A 24,709-nucleotide genomic window follows, 5' to 3' on the forward strand; every position below is an offset into this window, starting at 1 on the left:
GAAGCCCAGTGTGTGTTGGCTATATCTAAACGCTGCCATTCAGATATAAGACCAAAAAACCAAGAACCGAGGGGAGGAATTGTGCTGGTGGTTACCCAGCTACATGGCCAACAATCCCATGCAGTGAACACAGAGAAAATAACAGCACAATCCAGCTGCTTAAGAACTTATAGGATGAAGGATTACAGCTGCTTTAACAGACAGAAAGGAGCTAATGTATTTCCTGTGACTACGCATCCTGCCTCAGCCCCTATCCCTCCGTTAATTACTCCAGGGAGAACAGCTTTTCCTTTGCTGCCTTGTGGTGGCCTCATGCCAACAGGAACGGGCAGCGACTGGGCTCCTTGAGCCGGGGTCACGGCTACGGCTATTCCTGGACAGAGCCCAGGGGAGAGCACGGCACAGCCACGCGTTTGAGCCTGGGGCCGCGTCCAGCCCCGGGCAGTCGGCCGGGGTCCCCACCGCCAGATCGCCTTCTGTGCTCTTCTAAGAAATACGGCCCCGGTGGCCCTTCTATTCTAGCAAATACGGCTGGCGGCGGCCCGCCCCCGCCCGTGACGCCATCGGCGCGCGGTGGGGCTGCGCCGCTACTCGGGACACCTCGGCCCGGCGGGGCGGCGCCGCTACTCGCAGCGTTACGGGCCATGGCTGCCGAGATCCACTCGCGGCCGCAGAGCCGCCGGCCCGTCCTGCTCAGCAAGGTCGAGGGGCACCAGGACGCCGTGAGCGCCGCGCTCCTCATCCCTAAGGAGGACGGCGTCATCACGGCCGGCGAGGACAGGTGACCCGGGGCCCGCTCCCCGCCGGGCAGGGCCGGGCCGGGCCGCGGGACTGGGAGGGGAGCCGGGGCAGCGGGGGCTGCCGAGGGAAATCCGTGTGCGCGCTGCGCCTTTGCCGGGAGGCGCGCAGGTACTCGGTGCCTGCAGCCGTAAGGAAATCGCGGAAGGAGCCGCGGTCCCGGGGAGCGAGGTGCCGTCAGCTGTGAGGGAGGATCGGCTCGGCCCGCCCGGTGCGGGACGCGGGGCTGCCGCTGTCCCACCGGCGGGAGAAGCTGCTGTGCTCCGGGCGCGCTGCCCTGCCCCGCCGCTGCGGGGCGGCTGGGAAGGCACAGCTCGCCCTGGGTATAAATGGGTCCTCACAGGTTACGAGCAGAACCAGGAGTGAGGGAGTATGTTTCCTTCGGCCTTCCGCCCTGCTGGCTGGAACACTTGCGGTGTGTCACTGCTTCCCCTGCCTGTCAGGAGATGGGGAGCTGCCCGAGCTGCTCCGGTCGGAACGAGCTCATTCTGATGGCTCGGTGTGCAGGTCCCAAACCTGATTCCCTCCGGCTGAAGCCGCTCAGGGAGTGAGTTAGCACATCTGAATGGAGAGGGGCGATGAGCTGCTGAGCGCGTTGCTTTCTGTTTGGAAGGGAAGGTGTCTTCAGAGTCTAACCCTGGTTCTCGGCACTGCCTCGCACAGCATGTGGAACGTCTGCCACAGAAGCTGGTGAAGTTGTTAAGGAGGTGCTCCGATGATAGGAAAGTGGAAATGAGGAAGCAGGTAGTACAGAGGGTTGTGGCCAGGAGAGTGGAGAGGGGTCTGCAGTGTACAGCAAGAGATGGAATTTCACCCCTGGAAAGTGACTTAAAAGTGAAGTGGGGTGGGAGATGCTTCTTAAGAAAATGTGGCTCCGTTTGAAAGAGTGGCGTCAAAAGTACAAAAGTGCATTCTTTGAGCTGTAGCTTGGTACAGGGATAATTTTACTGTTATACTATAAAACTTTAAAAACTAAATTTGCATTCATATTTACATGAATTCTTGTTTGAAAAGCTTGACCTTGTGAGGAATAGGAGGGTATGAGTGCTGAAAATCAGCAGAGCAATGGTGTTACGTTTATTGTGTTTTCAGGCATTTATTTTTTGGTCCAAAAGTGGAAACAGATCAGCTGTCTAGTTGGTTTGTATCATCCCTTCCTGTGGAGATGACTTTGTACAGTACATGTTGGATAACAGCTTTTGGATAAGAATGGGCAGCTTCCTTTCTTTCCAGTCACTTAGGTGTGATTGTTTATGTTTGTGTTCAGTTTGCTTTGATGGGCTTCCTGAAGGCAAGAAGAGGAAATAGTGATTTTCAAGACTCCATATCATATCTCAGCTTTCATAGAGTTTCATGGTACAGGCTTGCAGAGGCTTGTCTGTGGCAGACAGTGCCAGCTTTTAAACTCAGTTTGATGCTGAAGGTTAATGCATGCTTAGACTGCTGATAAGAGCCAAGGATGGAGCTGCATCTTTACCTGGGCAAGGAGAGTAGAAGCCACTGCCCATCTTTGGTGTGTGTAATTTCCAAGTGAGTCTGTGGGCTTGTGGCTGAATCTGTCTCACCTGTCTTACTGAGAGAAATTACTTAAATCTTTAAACTTTCAGAAACTATTGCACCGTATTACCTCCAGTCTGGGATACCTCCTACAGTACATCGAAGCTTTCACCTATAGTTCAACATGTTTTCAAACAGTGCTCCCCTGTTTGCTCACTACAAGTGGGGTGTAGGTGTCAATCCTGTGTAACTGATTATGCTACTGGCAGCAAAGTGCAGAGTACAAGGAGCAAAAGAGCTGCTGTGTGTACTAAGAGCAGGGCTGAAGTATTTTTTATTACATCTTAATGCAGCTAAGGCTGTCAAGTATTTCATAATAACCAGTCAGAGGAATGTGTTTACAAGTTGGGTAGTGAGGAAAACATTGGTGCATAAACATACTCTGGGAATATTGTGGATTATTCTCCCATTAGAACTACTTGTAGTTCTTCCTATTTTAAATTATATTTCCTAGAATGAAAAGTAATGGTTTTATTTTTTCAGAGGATACAAAAAATTTTGTAGTAGATCTGTGAATGCCAACAAATTCTACAATTTTTTTTTAAGTTTTAAATATGAAAAAAGAAACAAAAGTACCTGCAGGAGACAGAGCTGGTTTTCCAAATTGGATTTTCCAGCAGGACACTTGCCATGTGTGAAGCTTTCTCAGAACTTATCTAGAAAGGATGATTAACTCTGTATCCGTGTTGGCATCTTGTCTGACCCTGGCTGCAAGACAATGTTGGGAATTGTTGCAGTGTGTCCCTCAGCAGACAAACAGCTAAGGCAAGGGGAGTGTTCCCCAGCTGCAGCTGGGAATGCTGAGGGGTGATAAGCTGTGTATGAGACCCGAAATGCAAGATGAAACTAATGTATTTACTACAGGCTAATAGGAACTCTGGAGTCACTGGCACATTTCAGTGCTGGTGTTTGGTGATCATCAGTAGCTGCTTAAAGTACAGTACTAGCTTGTGTTGTTTTTTTTTGCTTATGCAACTTAAATATTGGTCAAAACATGTTTTAGTTATAAAAGAAATTTGATAACAAAACTATCAGCTGTGTCTTTGAGCTTCCATTGCACTGTGATTAGACCAGATTCCTTATGCTGTTTTGGGAACAAGGTTGATAACAGTATAAATATTTTTGATTTAGTTAAACTACCAGAAAGAGGCAGTATTCTGTTCTTGCTAGGAAAACAACTGTTCAGTGGTTGATTTTGGGTTGGAAAGCAGTTGTTGGTTTGAAGAAGTTAGGAGGATGCAGTGCTGGGAACAGGGCTGGTGTAGCTGTGTTGTAACCTGCAGCAGTGCAGGTATTGGAACAGGTTTGGATTTGACTGTTGGTCTTTCATCACTTCTCCCTCCCTGGCACCTGTGCAGTTGGCTTTCAGAGAGCAGCTTGTGTGGCAGGAGCACAAACACTCTTAGAACACAGCATTGTCTCTGCTCTCAAACCCCAAGGTTTTTCTCCAGCACTCTTGGGCTTACTCATTCTGTAAATGAAACAGTGATTGAGAACAATAAAAACTTAGAATTTGGTAAGGCCACAGTCAGTGTTGCTTGAAGATGGCTTTTGAGTGTCTTTCTTTATATTATATTAAAAAATCCTGTGCAAAAACCCCTTTGAATTGTGCTTCTATAACGGTGCATGCTGCCCAGCTGAAAGCAGCTTCTGGTTCAATACTGAATGTTAGGGAAGTTTGTAGGTAATTTAAAATCTTTTTTTAAAAGGTTTTGCTTCTTCCTGCCACTCTCAGAGACCTGAGTCTAGAAATTTAAAAGTCTGTATCTATCTCTGGGTACTCTTAATGAGTTTGAGCATTTTTACATTCTTACTGACACTGCTGTCAAACAACCCTGTGTCTTTCTAGACCCTTAATAAGGAATGCTTAAGAAGTCATTGGTAGCCAGCTTTTCTCAGGTACTGAGCACAGGATTCTCTATTAAAGACCAAGTTTTGAGGAAAGTGCTAAAGACTCTAAGGCAGTTGTCATAACAAAGCAATTGAGTGACTGGAGGAGATTGTGGGAGCAGCATTACTGGAAGACTTCTCTAGTCCTTTAAGAGCTAGTATTTCACAAATTAATTTGTCCTAACATAAGGAGATGCATCACAAAAACAGGTCTGTAGGAGAGAGAATCAGGGAGAAGTGGCATTTTGGTACAGGTCACTTGCTGACTACTATGAAAAGGTATCTTCAAATTTTGCTCAGTTAGAGCTTTATATAATTAGATATAAAGCTGACAGCTTATCTTTGCAAGCATGGGGTGAGTGGAGTCTAAATCTTACTTAAACCAAAATAAGAATCTTTCAGAAGTTAATTTTGCTAACTTGCAGTTGTTTGCTTAGGCTCTCAACTTCACTAAGGGACTGTTGATGATCAACACAGAAGTTATACTCCCATTAAATAATTCATTAGAAAAGACAAGTTTTTGCTTCCTCTAGTTCAGTACAATTAACCACAATAATGAGGAAGCTAAGTTTGCTTTTGAAAAAGCAGAAATGCATGATTTTGATCACCATGATAACTTGTAGTTCAATTTTTTAAAATAAAAAATAATTACATGACTTCGCCTAGAAGTGAAAGAGTTGAATTAGTAAGGGTGGAAGCCACCATCTGAGATGTTCAGAACAGTTTGAGTAGGGTGGAGCTGCTTTAAAAAGCAAGTTAAAAAAGGTGTATAGGTGTTAACCTGTGCTAATAGATTGGCATCATTAGAATGACTTGAAAACACTGTTTTTCCCATATTCTGTGTTACCAAGAGATAGCAACTGCTCTTCTGAAGTGGTGACATAAGGCAGGTTGTTGATTATTGTAAAGAGGAAGTGACAGCTTTTAAGAGACAATCTTAATGCAAAATATTTAGTGGACTGGACTAATGTGCATATACCCCTAAACTGGTGAAAAAGTAAATTGATTTAAAAGCTGAAAATAATTGTTTTGGGGCAGTGTATGCTCAGCTGTATTGCTTTCAAATTTTCAAAACGTAGTACATTAAGGGTGGGCATTGTCTGCTTTTTTTTTTTTTGAGTGGTCTTTTAAAGAAAAGCTTTTAAAAATTAGAATGCTACTGTTGTATCTTGAGCAGAAAAAGTTCTGAGAAGTTCTGGTTGTGGTGCAAGACACTGGTCCCCTCCTGTGCTCTTTTTGTTAAACTCTTTACTGTTGATCGTACATGTCTAACTAATCAGTCCCCTAGTATTTTTCTAGACAGTTCTAAATACCAGAACTTTTATTAGCTAACAGTAAATAGAACAGCATATTTCAGTGAAGGCTCTTGTCAGTGTTTCCAGGTACATGTATTTACAGATCATTTAGGAATGAGGAAGTTGGATTTAAACAGTAACAAAAAGGCAAACAATGATTTGGAGAGAAAATTTCAAGAGAACTTAAAATTAACCTTAACACTGTCTACGTGTGCACTCTTAACTTCTCGATAGAGCCCCTTCAGTGTGTCTGTTGTAGGAATGTTTTTAATTGACAGTAACTTTCCACTTCCTTGCTGATATTCTTACATTCCTCCTCCCAGGATTTGACAGTCATCAGAATAGTGTAATGCTAAATGTTCTCAAGACAGCTTATCCTTTTCTTCCAAGAGATTATTCTGGAAGGTTGCAAACTAAAGCCAATTTTATAAAGAATCTTAGCATGCTGTCCAAGTGGTCAGCTTTTCAGTTTCTGTTTGACTGGCTCATCAATTCTGATCATATTTAGGGCAGAGAAGCAGTGCAAACCAACTTTTGCTTGTCCTTTACCTTCCTACATGAGGGATTAGAGGTGTGTCTTAAAAGCAAACAATACTGAGTTAGATATGCTGTCCTCTATGGATTCCTAATATTTGGGGGTGAAGATGTCAATAATGTAGTGGTCTAGAAGATGAGGTGCTTCTGTTATTAATATTCAGTGGCTGGCTTGCTGAAGGGTGAGTTACACAAAGATGCTGTAAAGTTTAAAAAATTTGGACTTCTGTAATGAAATTATTTGGAATTCTTTTTTTTTTTTAATGTGTCTGACACTTAATCTGCTATAACCAAACTGGGGATTTCTCTGCCAAAGATAGAAAGTTTCTTCAGTTTGAGTTTGACTTATATCATCCATAGCTGAGAAGGAGGTAAAGGAATGCAATTTGTAGCAATTTCTGAGGTGAGCTGAAATAGTATTTCCGTTTCATACTTACTGAAACTCAATGTTTAAATAGTTTTGAAGAAAACTTTTCCAAATCCAAGGGTGCCTATTCCTAATGCTAATATTCTTGTGGTATTAGAGCAGTATTTGAGTACCGTTACTTCTGTTATGTCGTTCCTCTATTACATTTGAGTAGCACAAAAAGGAAGGGGAGTGGAGCTGATCCATAAGTAATGAAGTGGTTCAGATGCACGGGGTGATGCACTTACAGCTGGCTTCTCCCTGCTCTTCCCATGACACAGGACAATCCGAGTATGGCTGAAGAGAGACAGTGGGCAGTACTGGCCCAGCATCTATCACACCATGGCATGTAAGTACAACATGGACGTGGTAAGTGGTGGCCAGGCATAGCATGGGTTTTGTGTGTAGGAATACTTCCTTCTCATTTCCCCAAGGGCTGGATTCCCTCAGTGATCTTGATTTTGGGAGCTTTGCAGCAAATCTAACTCAGATTTTGGTTTGAAACTAGCTGCATGGTAGGTGAGATCTGTGGCAGTGTTCTGTCAGAACCACATCCTTCACCAGGCAAATAATTATAGATCTGCAGCTGGAGTTGCCTCAGTGAGGGTAAATAACTTGTCTGCCAATTAAGTGAGCTTTTCTAACCACTAGCTGAAAGTTGAGATATAAGCATACTCAGCTTTTCAAGGTGTGCATTTTTCTCTTTCAGGGCTGCATTTGAGATAATTTTAGTGAACTCAGCTTCTTAAGTGTAACCAGCTGTTGCTGTTAGCTCAGCTTTCAGCCTGTGTAAAATTCCTCTTGCTGAGTTGCACCTTGTGGCAGGAAATCTTGTTTGCATATGGTTCCTGTTGGTATGTCTGGGTTACAGTAGTCAAGTTCCTCAGTTTCACATGTGGGAATTGAAGTGTCTTTCCAAGGGATTTAAGCTATGCAGACTAGTTTCTATCAAGCTACCTAAACAGCTCTTGTCCTGAGTGGAAGAATTGACTTTTATTAAAAAGTCATGTGTATCCTAACACCTCTGTTTAAATACTGTAATGCACTTTCTTTTTTTTCACAGCACCATGTTCTGCCATGGCTTATCATCATGACAGCCGACGGATATTTGTTGGCCAGGATAATGGAGCTATCATGGTAAGTTGTTGTGACTTCTCTTCTGAATGTAGGTTAGAATTGCTCAGATTGTCCATGTGTTGCTGGCAGCTGGTAGTCTGTTTTCTTTCTGTTTGTTTTGGAATGCAGCTACTGCTAAATGGCTGAACTTCTTGGCAATTCAGCTGAGATGTATGTGGGAGGACTGCAAAGCAAAGGTTCTTCTGGCTAGATGTGAGCCCTTGAGCCATTAGTGCAGCAGTGGACCCAACAATTGCACTTTGCCAAGGAGTAGTTTTGAGGGTAGTACAGTAAGCTGGACCAAGTGCCATGGTGGGGTTGTGAACTGCAGTTAGTTTGCCCCGGCCAGGAGTATGAATCTGTCTGTATTCTTCCATGCATGCATCTCTGGATTTACTTGCTGCAGATCTTTTTAAGGTGTAGAAATTTCAACACTAGCTCTAAAATTGTAAGAGGCTGGATTAATCTTTTTTCTTGCTGGGAATTCTTTCTTCTCATTCTGTACTCTTGCTGTAATTGCTGTCCCTGTCTTGGAGAGCATACACTTGGCAGAACAGAAACTGGGTTTTATTATTCCCCCCTTGGTAAAGGAGGGCAGTCTTGTGACTCTCAGATGCTTTAATGGTTTCCTTTCTCTATGAAAATAAGGTCAAAATAATAACTGCCCCATAAGAAGCCAGTGTACTGCATGAGTGTCATAAAGAGTGATTCTACAGATAACTGCTATGAATAGCCTACGAAGAACTGCATAGAATTCTAGTGATAACTACTGGAACTTTCAAGTTGAGACTTCTACAATTTCATTAAATATAATGGATCAAATAGAGAACACTGTCACTTAAACCTGTCCATTGTAAAGTCAAAAGCATGCAAATCTTAAGTACTACAAGATACACTTTTGTTTGCTTCTGCTGGGGTCAAACGAGATCTTACCTCTTCCTATAATCTCCCTTCAGCAAACTCAATTCTGAAAGGATGTTCCCTGTTAAAAATTCAGTTCACTTAAACCCATACCAATCATACAGTTGGTATGTCAGTGTGCTTTGCTCCAGCCCCAGAAGCTGCCTGGTTTTTTGTGGGATATACTGCTGCTATGTGAATTTTGGTCTGTGAGGTTGATATCCAAAAAGGAGCAGCAATGTTGCTTATGCCACTGTGGTATCTTATAACAATTTCACTTTGCTTTTAGGAGTTTCATATTTCTGAGGACTTCAATAAGATGAACTTTGTGAAGACCTATCCAGGTAAACTGTTAACCACTACCTACATTAACATTTGTGTAAAGGGAAGGTATCTACAGTGCTTAGGAAACTGGAGCCAGTCACAGATTAATGAAATCCAGATATGCTTTAACTCTGACTGACCTTATAGTTGTCACTTAGTTGGAGGATAACTGCCATAAGAAAAATGTTCTGTCAGACAGCTAAGTCCAACTTGTAGTCATTAAGTTCATTACATCATTAGCCTGCAAGTGTAATGAGCCAGAACTAGTGAATTCAGATTTTGCTCTTCAGCTGGAGTAGTTTTACTCCATGAGTGTTGGTGTAAGAGCTTTTGGTATTTGCAATTTCTCTCCTTACTTCTTGTAATCAATGGGCTTGGTTACTCCTAGCTCAAGCTAAGAGTCCTTACCTTCTCTGTCATCCTGGCAGAGCAATAGGGATGAAAAAGAACTTATTTTTCCAATATGTGGGATTGTTCTAATATTTATAGAGATAGTAATTTCATAATTTGTAATTTCAACATCCTTTAGAGAAATAAAAACTCAATTGCTGGTTAAAGTTGGAATATTTTAGGCTTGAAGGAAGCTCCTAAACACTGCAGATTATGTAGCAAAACACAGTGCAGTTTGTCTTGTGACTCCCTGACACCGATAGGAGCAATGTTCGTGCTTGGGAGAAAAAGACCTTTTTCTTAAAGCAACAAAACCTCCCTTTATCCTAAGGGACATGTTTTGATGATCCGGTCAAGGGAAGTCCTTGCATCTTGGGGGGTGGTGGAGGCTTCTTTCTAAAGCACATGTAACTTCTTGCTTAGTGACAGCATTCTCAACAAAGCTGGGTGAGATTTGGTTGCTGTCAGAGGAAGCGGTTTGAATGCCATGGACTAGATATCCTTTCAGGTCCTTAGAATTATGAATGTGAGCATAGCTCTCTGGGGTTAGGAAAAGACGCATTTAATAAAGCAATTCAAGTTTTCAGATGTGTTGCATTATTCCCCAGAAGTCTAACTAGAGGAAGCTTAGGGTTTGCCTACTTAACCTTGGGTATCTGGGCTGAACTCAGCTTCTCTGTCTCTGGGAGAAAGGCTTACATCAGCTGAGTGATGGGTTTGGTTCACGTGAGCTATTCAGAAGGCTAATCCTAAACAGAACTATGGGAACCTTTTCATTCAGTCTAGATGCAAGTATAATATAACGTTAAAAGATCTCCCTGGGGCATTGCCTAGATATTATCTTCAACCTTTGTCTGTCTGAATTAGAATGGACATATACAGCACTTTGATTTTTGGGGAAAATAGCTGGAATCCTTTTCTTCTTGCAGCTCACCAGAATCGAGTGTCTGCTATTACTTTCTGCCTGGCATCAGAGTGGCTTATCAGTACAGGTCATGACAAGTGTATCAGCTGGATGTGCACCAGGAGTGGGAGCATGCTGGGGAGACATTACTTCACCTCTTGGGCTTCATGTCTACAGTATCCTTTAAAAAATGATTGCTACCCTGAAGCTGGAAGAGTACTTCATTCCTTTACCTCAAATTGTTCCTTTTCATGTTTAAAACCTAGAGTGACGTCTCTTGCAAGTCTGCTAACCCTTATTCTCATTAGAAGTTTAATACCTTTATTTCTGTTAGTGGTTATTAGATAGCAGAAGAGGCCTGGAGCTGCAGAAATCCCAGTCTAGTACTAGTTCCTGATTTTGAGGTGTCTGTCTGTAGCATCTTGTGGCAGTGACTGTATCTACAGCCTGGCCCTTAGGCTTCCTGGGCAAGTCACTTTGTTCAGCAGCTGTTAGTGTGCCTTTAAGTCCTTCTAGAGCATAAAACATGAAAACCCTTTGGACTGCTTGAATTTTTCTGTCTTTGCTCAAGTTAATATTTTCTCTCTTTAAGCTACCAAGTACATTGAAACTTTATTCACTGGCAGTACTTGTTTGTGTACAATTTGCCTTCTGCAAACTGCATTTAACTGCAGCATTTGCAGCTTAGACACTCTGGTTGTCTGTTCAGCTCTAAGTACTTCAGGGCATAATTTACCCTGTGTAAAAGACTTACAAACCCAGTAGCTTGTAAAGTAGTTCACATATCAAAGCTTTTGAAAGCAAGTTAAATACTGCAAATTCTAAAACTATTTTTAGCGCTTGTTAATGGTGGCAGTTTAGATGTGGCTGGACAGTAATTGAAGGTATTGGTTGCTGTATGAGGTTTAATGGCAGTAATGATTTAGAAGTAGCAAGATTCAAAAGCTGAAACATGAAGCTCTATTTGGAGTGGTTGTATACCTGTATCCTGATAAGAAGCTGGGAGGAAAACTCAGTTGCCAGCTGCATGTCTGGCCTTCTGAGGTCTCCCATCTGTGCAGACCCTACCTGACTGACTGAAGACCTGTCAGGTTTGTACTGTTACACTGCTGCTCTTTTTTAGACTCCAGGGGAGTTGTGTCTCACAAAAGATTGCATGTGCAGCTCACCTCTGCTGAATGCAGCTCAGAATAGGTTAAAGCTGGTATGTGTGTTGGAGACCAGCTCACAGCAGTCTGGTGAACAGTCTGAGCCTCACTAAATTCAGTGGCTTCTATAGCTAATGCTATTGCAAATAAGGACTATTGCAAATAAGGACACAGTTTATTATTAAAATGGAGAAAAGAGTATGACCTTTTATATCAATATAAAAATAAATTTCCACTGAAGAACTTGACATTTGAAAATCCATTGTAATTGATCTGCCTTTGGATTTGTGTTTGGAAGAACCAGCTTGCTGGTGTGTGTACTAGGTGCTTGGCCTCCCTATCAGGAGGTTCCTTACAAGTTGTTTGTTAATGATCCTACGTGTAAGAACTTCCAAGATGAAGAAAGGATCACATGTTCAGGGAGTTAGAGGATTTGTTGAAAGCAAATTGTTTATCTGAAGATCCTGAAGGCTTAAAAGATTTTGGAATGTCATCAGATGGCAAAGCCTCTGCATTTTCACTTAGGGTGGTGGACTTTTTGGTAGTCTGTCTTTTTAAAGTTAGCCTTTTCTGTTGGATGCCAGAGGCTACTTTTCTAGCTCTTGCTTGTTTTTATGTGGTTCAAGGAGGACACCTAAGTTTATACAGATCTCTTGGGTTATGTGTTGTCAGCTGCATAGGTCTTTCATAGCTCTTGCTTATATTCTGAATAACAAAAGTCTTCTAAAAGCAGCAAATTATCTAGTTCCATTGGCTTGCCATGCTTTGGTTCTGGAGTTAATAGTTGCATTGTGGCAAAAACCAAGTGTCAGAACTCTTAGGAGGTGTAATCTTTTGCCCAATGTGCCACCTTGCTAATGGATCCCATGTTAGGATTTGGTGTGGCTTTTATCACAGTGTTAACTGACAGAATAATTTCTGAAATTAGTTCCATTTTAAATACCACACTCAAGGACCTGCATTGGTAAACTGGGAAGTCCAGAGAACAGAAGAAGAAATGACAGTCTCACCTTGGCAGTAGCTAGAACACTGGGAGTGTACTTCCACTGTAAGATGAACTCAGTGTGGAGGGTCAGCATCCTTGTATTTTGGTTTTCCTCTCCTGGGGATATCAACTACTGCCATGCTAGAAAACAAAGGGTTTATTGGAGAAGTTACTAGGTAAGACTGAATGCTGCCCAATGTCCAGTGAGGTGCTCCTAATGGTTGCAGAGAGCTCTGCACTGCAACAAGTAGCCTGATGCATTTTGGCACCTTGTAGACAAACATGAGTGTGTTCTGTAAATATCGGATAGAAATGGCCTGAAGCAACTCGGCTTGCTTTAAACTAGGGCATGGATTATCTCGTGGCTTTCTCCAGGGGCTTTCTAAAACTCTTCTCTCTTATTTTCTGTACAGTTTTACTGCACATGTAGGGAAGTGTGATGAGAAGGAAGGAATCAAAAAGGTTTATTAACAGTCTCCAACCACTTCAAAAGTAATTATGCAAATATTTATCTGGCATACTAAAATTTATTTTCCAATTTTTTTAGAGTCTATAGCTAACTGTTTCAGTCATGTAAAACAGATGAAGCTTCTCCTTGACTGGTGTTCAGATATGATCATGAAACTCAGCATGCATTTGTTGGTGATTATTCTGGACAGATCACTCTTCTGAAGCTTGAGCAGAATACCTGTTCAGTTATCACAACCCTCAAAGGGCATGAAGGTAAAGTAACTCTTTGTCTTAGAGCCACTTGTCCTCGATACTGTACATCTTTCTAAGTTGGGGTGAGATGTTCAGTTGCATATCTGCCTCTTAATGGTAGATACTGGATGAAAAACCAGATAACCAGTAGTGGTTATCATAAGCTGTTGAAAGCTGTACTTGACACTTCCTGTTAAAGAACAAACACGTTCTCGCTGAAGGGAAATCTTAGCCTTATAAATACCTACAGGTATTTGTTATTATAGATGGAAAAGTAAACATGTGCACTCAGTTAAACACAAGTTATCCACTAGATGGCCACCTTTAAAAGCTTTAGTCTCCTTAACATTGGAGAAACTGCCTAGTCTAAGGCAAATGCCTCATCCTCTATAGTACAGCTGAAGTCCAATAATCAAATGAAGATTCAAGTGGTCCATAACATGATACAGAGCCACCATCTGCTGCAATGAGTAAGGCAAGAATGCAAATCATAGGATAATGTGTAACTTAATAATATGCTGAGAAAAATAAACAAGACAATGCCTTTTCCCGTATGGTACTGGCAACTTCCAAATCAGCTGACAGTTTGCATGTGGGTACGGAGGAACTACTGGGACATGACTCTCTGACCCACTGGAAAAGGCTTCCTTGTTTAACAACTGGAAGTATAAAGCAGGCTTTGTTAAAGCTGGGTAGATTCCTGATCTACAGATGACTGTAAAATGATACAGCTGGTTCTGAATGCAGGAGGCAAGTTGAGATTTTCAAGTGATAAATGTCTCTTCTTTCAAGGAGAATTTCAGACTTTTTCTGTTTACAGCAAAACAATTCTCTTGGCCCTAGAGGCTCCTTTGCCTCTCTATGATTTTGCGCTGGTCTGTGTTCAAATGCAACTTCTTGGTGGATGTTAGTTAGTCTGTAAGCAGTATGTCTCTGTAGCACTTCCTTGTAGTGTGTGTTCTGTCTCTGGAGTTGTGATGGGCTTCCAAGCACCAACTTCAGTACTGCTGTCCACACAGCACTCAGCTTTGGCTCATATATTTCCATATAGGGACTGTGATCCTTGAAACAAGAATTGAGGCCAGCATAAAAGATGATTTTGGGAGCAGAAACAGATTTTTCTTCAACTGATATAGTGCTAGGTATTTCATCTTTTTTTTTTTTTTTTTTTTTTTTTTTTTTGTAAAAGCAAATCAGATTGTGTAACCTTTTCCCCTCCACCATATTTGTGTGTTATTCTCAAGATCTAGTGACTAAACTTAAACAGCATCTAATTCTTCTTGGAGTGAGTTGTGTTTGGCAGACTTCAAAAGTCTAATTTAATCTTGTTTGCTTTCTAGCTCTTGCTAAGTGTGACTTCATAAGCAAGCAGTGTTTGCTTTGCAGTTTAAATGGCTTCAGAGTTTGTTCTCAGCTTCCAGAATTCACCATGCATAACAGCCTCCTCTGTGTAATGCTGAGGTAATACTCAGCTAGTGCCTTTTTGGTGCACATGCTATTCCCAGATGGGTCAGTCTGAAAGCAAAGTAGTCCTAAAGAAGAAAAAAAAAAAAAAATCTCTTTTGCTTCAGAGCATTGGAAAGAACTGATTTGGGCTCTAATTACCATTCATCATCTTGGTTTTGGACTAGCAAGGCTTTTGATGACAAGTGAGCAATGGAAGGATTCTTTAAAGGGAATAACATGTCCCAACTTCACAACTGTAGGTGGCATGAGTAACACAATGACTTCTTTAGTCTCCTGGCTACCTTACCATGGATATGGGTTTAGTATAAGGCTGCTGCTGTCAGATTATTCATTTCTATTATTCATTTTCTATCCCTGTCAATTCACTGTGGCACTGGGGCTTCTGAAAGCTAGTTTGGTAATTTAATGAGTAGTGGCAGATTTGCTAATAGAAGTGAAGTTGTTACTTTGTTTCTTAGTCCAACTATTTTAAGGTGGTAAATGGTTATGTTGGAGAGTTGCTTTTCCTGTGAGCACTGCGAGCTGTGCTGCAAGCACTGACCAAGCACCTCACTGTTGTAGTTGCTGGTTTCTGCTTGGCAAGTGTTAGTACTTCCATCTTCCAAAGCTCACATAACAGCCTGGCAATTCTTAAAATCACCTACTAAATATGAGGGGCAGAACTCAGACCTTCTGGCTTGTGCTATATCTGTCCTCCTAGGGACATCTGTTCTCTTGTCCAGTACTCCTTGCCTCTCTGTCAGGACTGCACTTTACTGTTGGATGCTTCCTTTGCCTTAAGGCTTTCAATATGTTACTGGAGTAAGGCAGTGCCTCAGGTTTCACTTTAATGCTCCAGGAGGGCATCACTGTGTTGTGGAGCCAGTCCCTTACCTCTAACTGCAGAATGTTCTTTCCTAGGGAGTATTACTTCCCTGTGGTGGGATCCTGTCCAACGGCTGCTCTTCTCAGGTGCCTCTGACCACAGCATTATCATGTGGGATATTGGTGGAAGGAAGGGGCGAACACTGCTGCTCCAGGGACACCAGTATGTAATGGAGTCTTATTTTTCTTACATGTCCTGTAATGAACATACAGTTCAGGAAGACTAAATAGTGTGGCAAGATATTCGAATGATTGTGAATAATGGAGAAAATTACTCTTTGCAGAGCCCTGAGTACTTTGAAGGGAAAGAAGGATAATCAGTACTAGCAAAGCTTTACTGATAATTTTTTTTTCTTGTTCATGTTTAACATGTTCTTATTACCATGGTTTAGAAGTAACACAGAAATAGTGTATAGAAAGAGGTGGGTAAAAATCCTAAATCATCTGGTTTGGCCTTTATGTAAAAATTGCATGTGTCTTTACAGTAAATACTGCACCGAGTTGCCTGTGAGAGAAGGGCTAGAACTTTTATGTGTAAGCATGTTCATTTTCACATGTAAAATAAGCTTCAGTAGGTTCCTGTTCTCTCTTTCCCTCAGTGAGGTGATAATTGATTGGCTAAATTACAGGAGTAGTCTCTCAGCTTCAGAAAGTGTCATGTCTCCCCTCTTCTGAAGCTGAGATAGTTGTCTGTAACAATCAACTCTTAATTCTTAGCAACCCAAGACTAGCTGCCATTTTTAAATGTAGAGCTCTAATTCAGTTTGACAGGCAGCTCACCACTAAAGGTATATTCTACTTAGAAATGCACTGGTAGTAGAGATCTTGTTTATATTTAAAGATATTTGTATAGTGTGTTCTCCTCTTGTCTAATTCCACAGATGCCTCCATCCACCTTTGATCAAGGCTGATAGTCTTAGCCCTAGAATTCTTGTTAAATCTTGAAGATTTAGTTCTATGGCTAAAGAATTAATAACAGAGTCTTGGTTACAAAAAGGTAACTGAAGTCAGTAACTGGAGTACTTTATACTGCTCTTACTGCTGCCTCATGTGTCCTGATGAAGACTTGTAACAGTTAGGGTCTCTTTGCATGAATGGGAAAGTAAGTTCTTCTGAGAAGCACAATGACTTTTAAATTCAGTTTAGATGTTGCAAAGCATTTTGATACTACTCGGATTGTTTGTTTAATTTCTTGGGGCAGACTTCTGTTTTGCCATTACTTCCTTTAGGATTAAATGGTCTTATTGGTGAATGCATACTTTGCTTTGCAACTACAACCTGACTTACTGTGATTTGTTAGAAAAGGTGGAGCCTCTGTCTGGTGCTTAGTTGCATCTTGAAGCAAATATTTCTCTTTATTTTTCCAGTTGTCTCTGTTTTGACAAGTGGCTCTCCTTGCCAATACAGAAGAGTATTTGCACATGCACTCTGAGCCAGCTGACACTCAGTTCACCATCAGGGCTTACTGCCAGCAAATGTTAATGTGGAACTGTACCTCTGGTATTCTGGTCAGGCCTGTAAGAACACTCCCAGCAACATCCTGATGCTGGGGTAGTGCTCAGGTGACAGCATCTGTTCGCTTGTCCTCAGAACTCTACTTGGTGGACTTGCAAACTGGAAATCAGTTTTGGCCTTCCTCAGTAGCTTCATTTACAAGTATAAATCAGGGTTTGCTGGGAATGCAAACTTTGTTTAAATACCTGTGGGTAATTAGTGTGTGCTTTGTTTGCAGTGACAAGGTGCAAGCTATCTGCTACATCCAGCTGACACGGCAGCTGGTGTCTTGTTCAGCTGATGGAGGAATTGCTGTTTGGAACATGGATATCAGCCGAGAAGAGGTAAGTTCATAGATCAAAGATTTTTTTTTTTTTTACCCTTTTTCAGAGACTAGTGTGGCTTTCCTTAGTTCTGCAGGCTACTTTCCTCATGTTATCTGACACTTTATAGCTGAATGATATTACCGAAACCTGTTCTGTTCTAGTGGCTGTCCATGCTGCATTGTAGAAAATGGATGCCAAGGACAGGAAAAGTGCAGGGGATGCTTGGGACTGCTTAGAGTTTTATCTCAAAGAGACAACAGGTTCACTAGAATGGCTGTGGCCTTTGCTTCTGGAACAATCTAAATTAGTCAAGCTCTTGTGGTAAAGAAACCAATGGACTGTGCTTCAATAATCTTGAAATAAGCTCTCAACTTGTGTCAAAGCAGGTAAACAAGTGAGAGGCAGATTTTGAGATGCAGTTTAGAAGCAGATGTTCATTCCCCAGGCAACATTTGTTTTTAAAGATCTCAGTATACACCAATTGACCCCGCCATATGCTTTCTTTCTGCATCAGTTCATATCTATGGTGGTGCAACTGAGAATGCTCTTGTTTTCTTACTGTCAGCAATGTAAGTGAATTGAAAAGAAAAAAATGCTGTGTTGTTCCAGCTTGCCTTCCCTCAAGTCTCAGGGAGACTTCCTCATGAGATGTATGAAGTTGTATGGAATATACATGTTCAAATTCAAGTCTATACACTAAAAATATTATGCCTCTCTTCCTATCTCTTACAGGGATGTTCAGTTAAAGTGTCTGAGAGAGCTGAAATGTGTAAAAGCTCTATTTTCATTTGTCGTAGTCCATTTAGGACAGGAAAAGTGGGTGGGTGGGAGAAGGGATGCTTAATGACTATGTGGGCAGGATGGAAAATGCAGATGAGTTCCTAATTATTTCAAACTGCAATCCCATGAAAGTAGAAAGATAATTACTCATAGAATTTATATCTGGACACCCCCTTTCTTAGAAGGGATTACTGCTTCATAGCTTATACAGTTTGGACTACACTGGTCCTTAAAAGCCATTCAGACAGCCAGAGCAGCAGTCTTTGAATGCCTGCAGAGGGTTAGTAAGTACTTCATTACATGTAAGTAGTAATTTAGATGTTTGAATGAGCTTTCTTATTAAGGCAGTAACATAACATTCCTATAGGCTTAAAAAGTGTAGGAGGTGTGTAGGTAACCAATAACTGTATTCTTGGGTTTGGGGGTTTTGTGCTAAACGTCCTTTGTACTATGCTCTAGGCAATTTATTGTTGTAATGTCCAGAACTGAACCAGGGCATCTTTCCAAGTAAGACTTTACTTTGGGTTCTTAAAAACAAACTTCCTTGACTGTTGTATGAGGGAAAGCAATTCTGATTGCTTACGTCTTCTGCTCTTTTGTAGGCTCCTCAATGGCTAGAAAGCGATTCCTGTCAGAAGTGTGAACAACCTTTCTTCTGGAATATAAAGCAAATGTGGGACACAAAGACAATAGGGTTGAGACAGGTGAGATGTCTGGTTTCAGTGCTTAACTGTTCTTCAGCAATTGAACAAAATGTAAACAGAAGACTACTAAGACTGGTAGATCTTTTCAACTCTTGGTGTTTTTGCTGCTTTGAAGTGAGGTATATTGAGAAGTTACAACTTCTAGGCACTTCTTGACATTTCCAAATTCTGTGAAAGTGTTGCATCAAACTTCTGTCACAGGTCAAATCATTCTGTGCTAAGAGTGCTATGTTGGATTTCTCTGGGTGTTCCCATGCTTTGGAACTGTGGACTGTGAGCTAATCCTCAAGTGTTGTATAAAGTGACAAACAGTGTCCTGTAACTGAGCATGTATATGCTTGCTCCACAGAAGTACTAATGGCCCTGTTCTTGCTTCACTAGAATGTGAAAGCTTTCCAGGTAGTTTACTTTAAGAAGGGACTGGACAGGCACCAAGACATTCACCTGTTTCTGGCTTCCTTAGATTGTTTTTAACTGGGTTGCTTGTTCAACCCTTGTATTCCTCTTCTCCCAGAAGAAGCTTGCCGGAGAAGAGGATATGCACAGAGAGTATGGAGATAAATGCATTAATGATCCAAATCACTGTTCAGAACTCCAGAGATGTTGGTCTTTGGTTGAAGAAACAGGGCATTTCCTAACAGGTTGCTTTCTAACATCACAAAACAGAAGCTTTGTTGTTTTTGTTGTTCAGCGGACACTTGGTACGTTGGTCAAGTGACCTAGTATAGTGACTTGTTTATTTTCTTCTTCCTCTGTGAAGCATCATTGCAGAAAATGTGGGCAAGCAGTGTGTGGCAAGTGCAGCACCAAACGGTCAAGCTACCCAATCATGGGATTTGAGTTCCAGGTCCGTGTCTGTGATTCCTGTTTTGAGTCGATCAAGGATGAAGAGTGAGTATTAGGGAGCAATGAACTGTATAACACTGCTGGTGTGCAGAAACCCTTGGACTTGCTCCACCTCCACACATGATGCTACAGAACTCACTGAGCTGACTCTGCTGTTAGGCCTTGGGAACTGAAAACACTGTGATGGCAGAGACCACCCATCAGCCTCTGCAAGTGCATTTGGATCAGATGTGGAATTACAACATTTTTATCCTTGTTAGTTCTTCTTTTCCAGGAACCCAGATCTAAACTTGAGATATATTTGTCTAAACATTTCAGTTTAGTTAAAAGCTATTGATTGCTTAACATTGCTAAGTGGGTGCCAAACAATTCGTTACAGCTGCTAGAATGTATATGCATTAGTTCATGTACACTTCATAAAAGCTTTGGGGATATTCTTCAGAGCTCAGCATTATTTTCTCCATGCAAGCAAATCAGGTTAAACGTCATTTGCTGTCTCATTAAATTTGTCTTAGAAATGAAGGAACTCTTTTTCTCTTGATATGAACAGAGAAATCAGATGTGAAAATTTTGGGAATGTTCAGGGTTTTTTGTTGTGTTGTTGGGTTTTTCACTTGTTGGGAATTTTTGTTTGCTTCGAGTTGAGTTTTTCTTTGAGAAGTGGGATGCTGTGCCCCAGTTAGCTGCTGTAGCCAGCAGGGGAAAAAATGTAGCTGAGCTTGACTTTGTTAACCAGGAGTAGAAGTATTTGCTAATTCAGTGTCCCACTTCTGCTCTAGCATTACTAACAGTCATGCTGCAGAAGGTCAGGAAATGTCACACCTGTACAACTCCACAAGCAGTGCCTCAGCACGATGTGCTTGTCCCCTTTAATATGGCACTGCAGCTCTTGGAATAAGCAACTTAATTTTCTTGTAAGTTTATTTTGCACTGCTATAATGATGCCATGAAGTTTCATCTGATGGCTGGCTTTAATTTCAATTGTTCTTGTGCAGCCGTACTTCCTTGGCAACCTTCCATGAAGGAAAACACAACATTTCACACATGTCCATGGACATCTCCAGAGGGCTTATGGTGACTTGCGGGAGCGACCGGATTGTGAAGGTATCACTGCATCTCTTTCCTGCATTTCTAAGATAATAGAGAGTTCATTTTTGTATATTCTTTCTTTCTGACCACTATTGCTACAAGTTATGTATTGTGGGAGGAATGAATTGTATTTGCTAGGCCGTTCTTCTGCAGCTGAATGAGGAAGTGACTTGGGAGCTCCACTGTATGGAGTGCAGCAGTTGGATCTGTTACAGTTGTGTCTGAACAAACACAGCAGGCATGGGCAGCAGGAGAATCCGCCAGCAGCCTTAAAGACGCAGACCTGAGGAAATGTGCAGGTTCCTTTCCTCTGAGCTCCATGGCTTGGAGCATGGCCACTGAAAGCCCTTCTTATGAAACGGAGCTCAGACCGATACAGAATCTTGCTGTGCCTGAGCTCTACATTCACCATGTATGTCAGAACTGAGACTGTGCCATCCTGCCCTTGTTTTGCTCTAAGCATGTTTGTGACAAACGGCATAGCATGTCTTGAAACAGACCTATAGAAGTGCAAGAAGACTCTTGAGCCCCAAGTTTGGCTTTTGGTTTGTAAGGCAGGTGTAACTCTCTTGAGATTTTCTTCAAGCATAGGTTAAAAAGGAGTTGTTACCTTGTGTCCAGGAATGTCTTTATGTTTGCTTCTATGCCTCTTGCAGAAAGGCTTGTGAGCCTGACACTAATGTTGTGTAATTGTTCTCCACAATTGTCTTCCAGATCTGGGACATGACGCCAGTAGTTGGCTGCAGCCTTGCCACTGGCTTCTCTTCCCGTTGATCTCCTGTGTGGCAGGTTTATGCACCTTATGTACAGCAATATGCACCGAATGAATGGAATCCTCCTCAACAATATTACTGCAAACACTGGTTGCTTGATTCTCCTCCTGCTGCTGTTCCAGGATGGACAGTCACCCTTGCAGAGCACAGCCTTTCTGTTGGGCTCCCCGGGAATCTCCGTGGTGCTGAAGTGCGGTTCCATAGCCTCTCGGACTGACAAAAACGTTTATCTGCAATATGACGCCTGGATGGAAGGACCTCTCTCTCTCAGTTTACATATGTAGTGTTAACTATGTGCTATCTCTGCTGATGTATCTTGTACAGAAACCTTGTAGCTAAAACATTACCAGAGTAAAATGAGTGTAGTAAATTCAATTAGTGCAAATAGTAAAATAACTTATTCTCTCTTCCAAAAAGCAGTTCTGTTGAAGTGTTTTTGACAAGTCACTGTCTAAATTGCTTCCGAAAGGTATGTTGGTTATTCCTATGGAAGGAGGAGATAGTTTAAATTGGAAGGTACCTTCTTTCAGATGAGATAGTAAGAGAACTTTTGATCACACAAGATCCTTTATTCTTGTAGTGTTTGTCTTCTTCAAGTTCAGTTGTTAGTGAAATCACTTTTGTGGAACAGCTGTTCTGTGTAGGTAGCTGGTGAGTCTGCAAACAATCCTGGGCTTTTTCTGTAGTGTTTTAGCATAGCTGATAAACTTCTGTAGTTATGAAAACGTGCAGCCCACCTACTCTAAAGACTGGCCACAGGTATGAGCCATGTACTTTGACAACTATAATGTTCCTAGAATGGAAACCTAAACAGATCTGCCTTATTACAAGGAACAGTTAAGAAAACATGGCCAGCTAAATTTTAGAGATGTTTTTTTCTGTGGAAAGGCTGATGTTCTTTAATGTTAGGGAACCTGTCTCTGCTAAAGTACAGCATAAATTCAAATACTGTCTTGATGTTGCTTAAAACAGATAAATACTGAGCAATAATTACTGAGGTACAGAACAGCTACTTTTTTCCCTGCACCTAGGGGTGTTAATCCTGAGATATCTATATTGATCCTTTCCTGTTTCAAAGCTGAGAAGTATGAAGAAGAGCTGCAAGGCTTTTATGACTGTGCAGTTGGCACGTAAAGTAAATAACTAGTGAGAGATACTGTCAGTAAACTGGTTTGTCAGTCGAGTGAATCTCCTGCATTTGAATACTGTAAAGGGGAATTTATTTTGTAACTTTGGAAGCTAAGGTGATACGTCACAGAGTTTAAGCCTGGAGCTGCTAAGATTTATCTGAAAACAGATGCAATATGTATGAGGACAAAAAAGGGTAGGTCAGCTAGCCTGGAATAGGTGGTGTTACACAATTATCAAAGGTAATATTCTCTTTCTGGCAGAAGAGTTGAGGGTTAGACTGTCTTTACTTACAGCAACAATCAAGTGGTGCTATGAGTATTAGTGAATTCAAGTCCTAGGTGTGTAACTTGACACTAATAATCTGCATTGGACCATGCTGTAGGCTGAAATAGATTAAGATCATTAATACATCGTGATTCACTTGCATTTTAAGCCAAAAATCTGATAGTCTCCAAAGGGCATTAGAATACAGCATATGATAGTTACTGTTACTTTGTCTGCTTTCCCATAGGCCCTCTATGGAAGTTTTGTGAAGAGTTTTTAATTTGCTAGCCTTACTGGGGCACTGAAGAATAAACAAAACCATCGTTTGTGGGGATCCCAAAACTTGTCTTGCCTTCAATCCAGGATTTAGCACTTGTCACACTGATTTGATTCAATTCTGGCTACATGCTGTATAGCTTAGGTTTTTTGGGAAGGCTTATTTCTAAGCTGTTGAGAGAAAATCAGCTTGCACTGGAAGAGCAGTTGCAGCTTTATGCTCTTAAGGCCTTCACCCTTCTGAACTAGGAAGTGAAGTGTTGCAGGGGTGAATAAGCTCTGCTAAGTCTCTGCATTCACTTTCAGACTTTGTCCTGTCTTATTCTGGAAGAGAACAGAAGCCTTCTTCCTCACAGCATGTAAGGCAGAACACGAATTACAGTGCTAGAATTGTTTAATGCCCACTGTAATAGATTAGGAGGATCTAGGCTGTGAGTTAAGGTGGGAGATTGATGTAGTTGTGCAATGAGTACCATATTTTTCAACCCAGACATTCTGAAACCTATACTCATGATGCTGAGGTGTGACTCCTTCGCAGGTAGCACTCCAGAACTCAGCTTTTTTATTTCTGATTACTCAATGTGCCCCTGCTCAGCACGCAGCTCCCCCCTCCCTTCCCTGTGAATACTTCCTCTGCTTCTTTACATTGTTTTTGTCACTAGATAATATATTCTCTACTGCCTAAGGAATCTATTTTCTATAATTGATATACTTAAAGATAGTGTTGGTTCAGATATAATGACAATTATGGCCTCCAAATCATTAGTCTTTTAAGTATACTCTTGGTGTTGAATCAGTAATGCTCACAAACCACTAGAGAGAGAGTAGTTTTGTTTGTAAACAACTATTTTGAAGGCACACACTCTCTCATGAAACTGAGCATACTTCAACTGTGTCAGCTCAAGTGTACAATTACTGAGAAGCCTTGATGTGAAGCATTACAGATCTCACTTGTGTAACCTCTTCCATTGGGGCAGGGAAGGGGAGCAAAGGGTACTAATATGTGCTAATTCTTTCCTAGTTGTATTTCTGTACCCTGCATAGTTAAGAGAATCTAGATAAATCTGTCCTTTGCTCCTCCTTGTCTGTTTTTTAAACTTTGATTACATGTACAATAAAATATTTCTTGATATTCACTTAGTCGATTTGGATGATCCATTTTTTTTTCCATCCTGTGCAAGCACAATCTGCATTTTGTGCTCTGGCTCTTCCTTTACATGCCCCATGTAAAGGGATGTGTAACCCTACCTGTGTTCTGCCTGCCAGCTCATACAGGCATCTTCTCTGGTTCATCTGGCTCCCCTTCAGGGCTCTGCTGAGGTTCTTATCTACAGAGTACCACAGGATCCTTTCCTGAGATGCCTTGCACCTGTCCAAGGTGCCAAAGAAATGCTAATTTTGCTGGACAGGGTGAGTACAACCTACAATATAATGTATACAGAGGACACCAACTGCAGCCACACAAGCTGGTTGTACTTGTTTCATGATACTTTCTCACAGAGAAAGGATGGAGATAAACTGGAAAGCATTCTTATCCCTCACAGCTGCTCACAGCCTTCACAGGCTCAAATACAGCACTGGCTGGCTTTGTAGCTCTTGGAATGTCTGAAGGTTGGCTGATGAGTATGTTGTGTGGCTCACTGCTTCCTTGGGGTATTTGGGAGCCAGAGAGGGAATCTGGGAGAATTTGACAAGCTTTGCCACCTTTGAGGGCTGAAGAGCCTGTGTGGTATATAATATTTTTGG

The 24,709-nt window shown here is 41.7% G+C and overlaps 1 protein-coding gene across 1 annotated transcript; it reads left to right on the plus strand.

Annotated features, from left to right (window-relative positions):
- Positions 1–644: 644 nt before the first annotated feature.
- WDFY1 (WD repeat and FYVE domain containing 1) lies at positions 645–24,099 on the plus strand. Its single transcript, XM_062499279.1, has 12 exons — positions 645–781; positions 6,762–6,829; positions 7,544–7,617; positions 8,786–8,840; positions 10,140–10,290; positions 12,858–12,970; positions 15,317–15,443; positions 17,013–17,118; positions 18,483–18,584; positions 19,345–19,475; positions 20,426–20,534; positions 21,234–24,099. The coding sequence occupies exons 1-12, from the start codon at positions 645–647 to the stop codon at positions 21,291–21,293; spliced, it is 1,233 nt and encodes a 410-aa protein (XP_062355263.1). The 3' UTR covers positions 21,294–24,099.
- The last annotated feature ends 610 nt before the right edge of the window (positions 24,100–24,709 follow it).

Source organism: Cinclus cinclus, chromosome 10 (assembly GCF_963662255.1).
Source record: "Cinclus cinclus chromosome 10, bCinCin1.1, whole genome shotgun sequence".
Taxonomy (NCBI): Eukaryota; Metazoa; Chordata; class Aves; order Passeriformes; family Cinclidae; genus Cinclus; species Cinclus cinclus.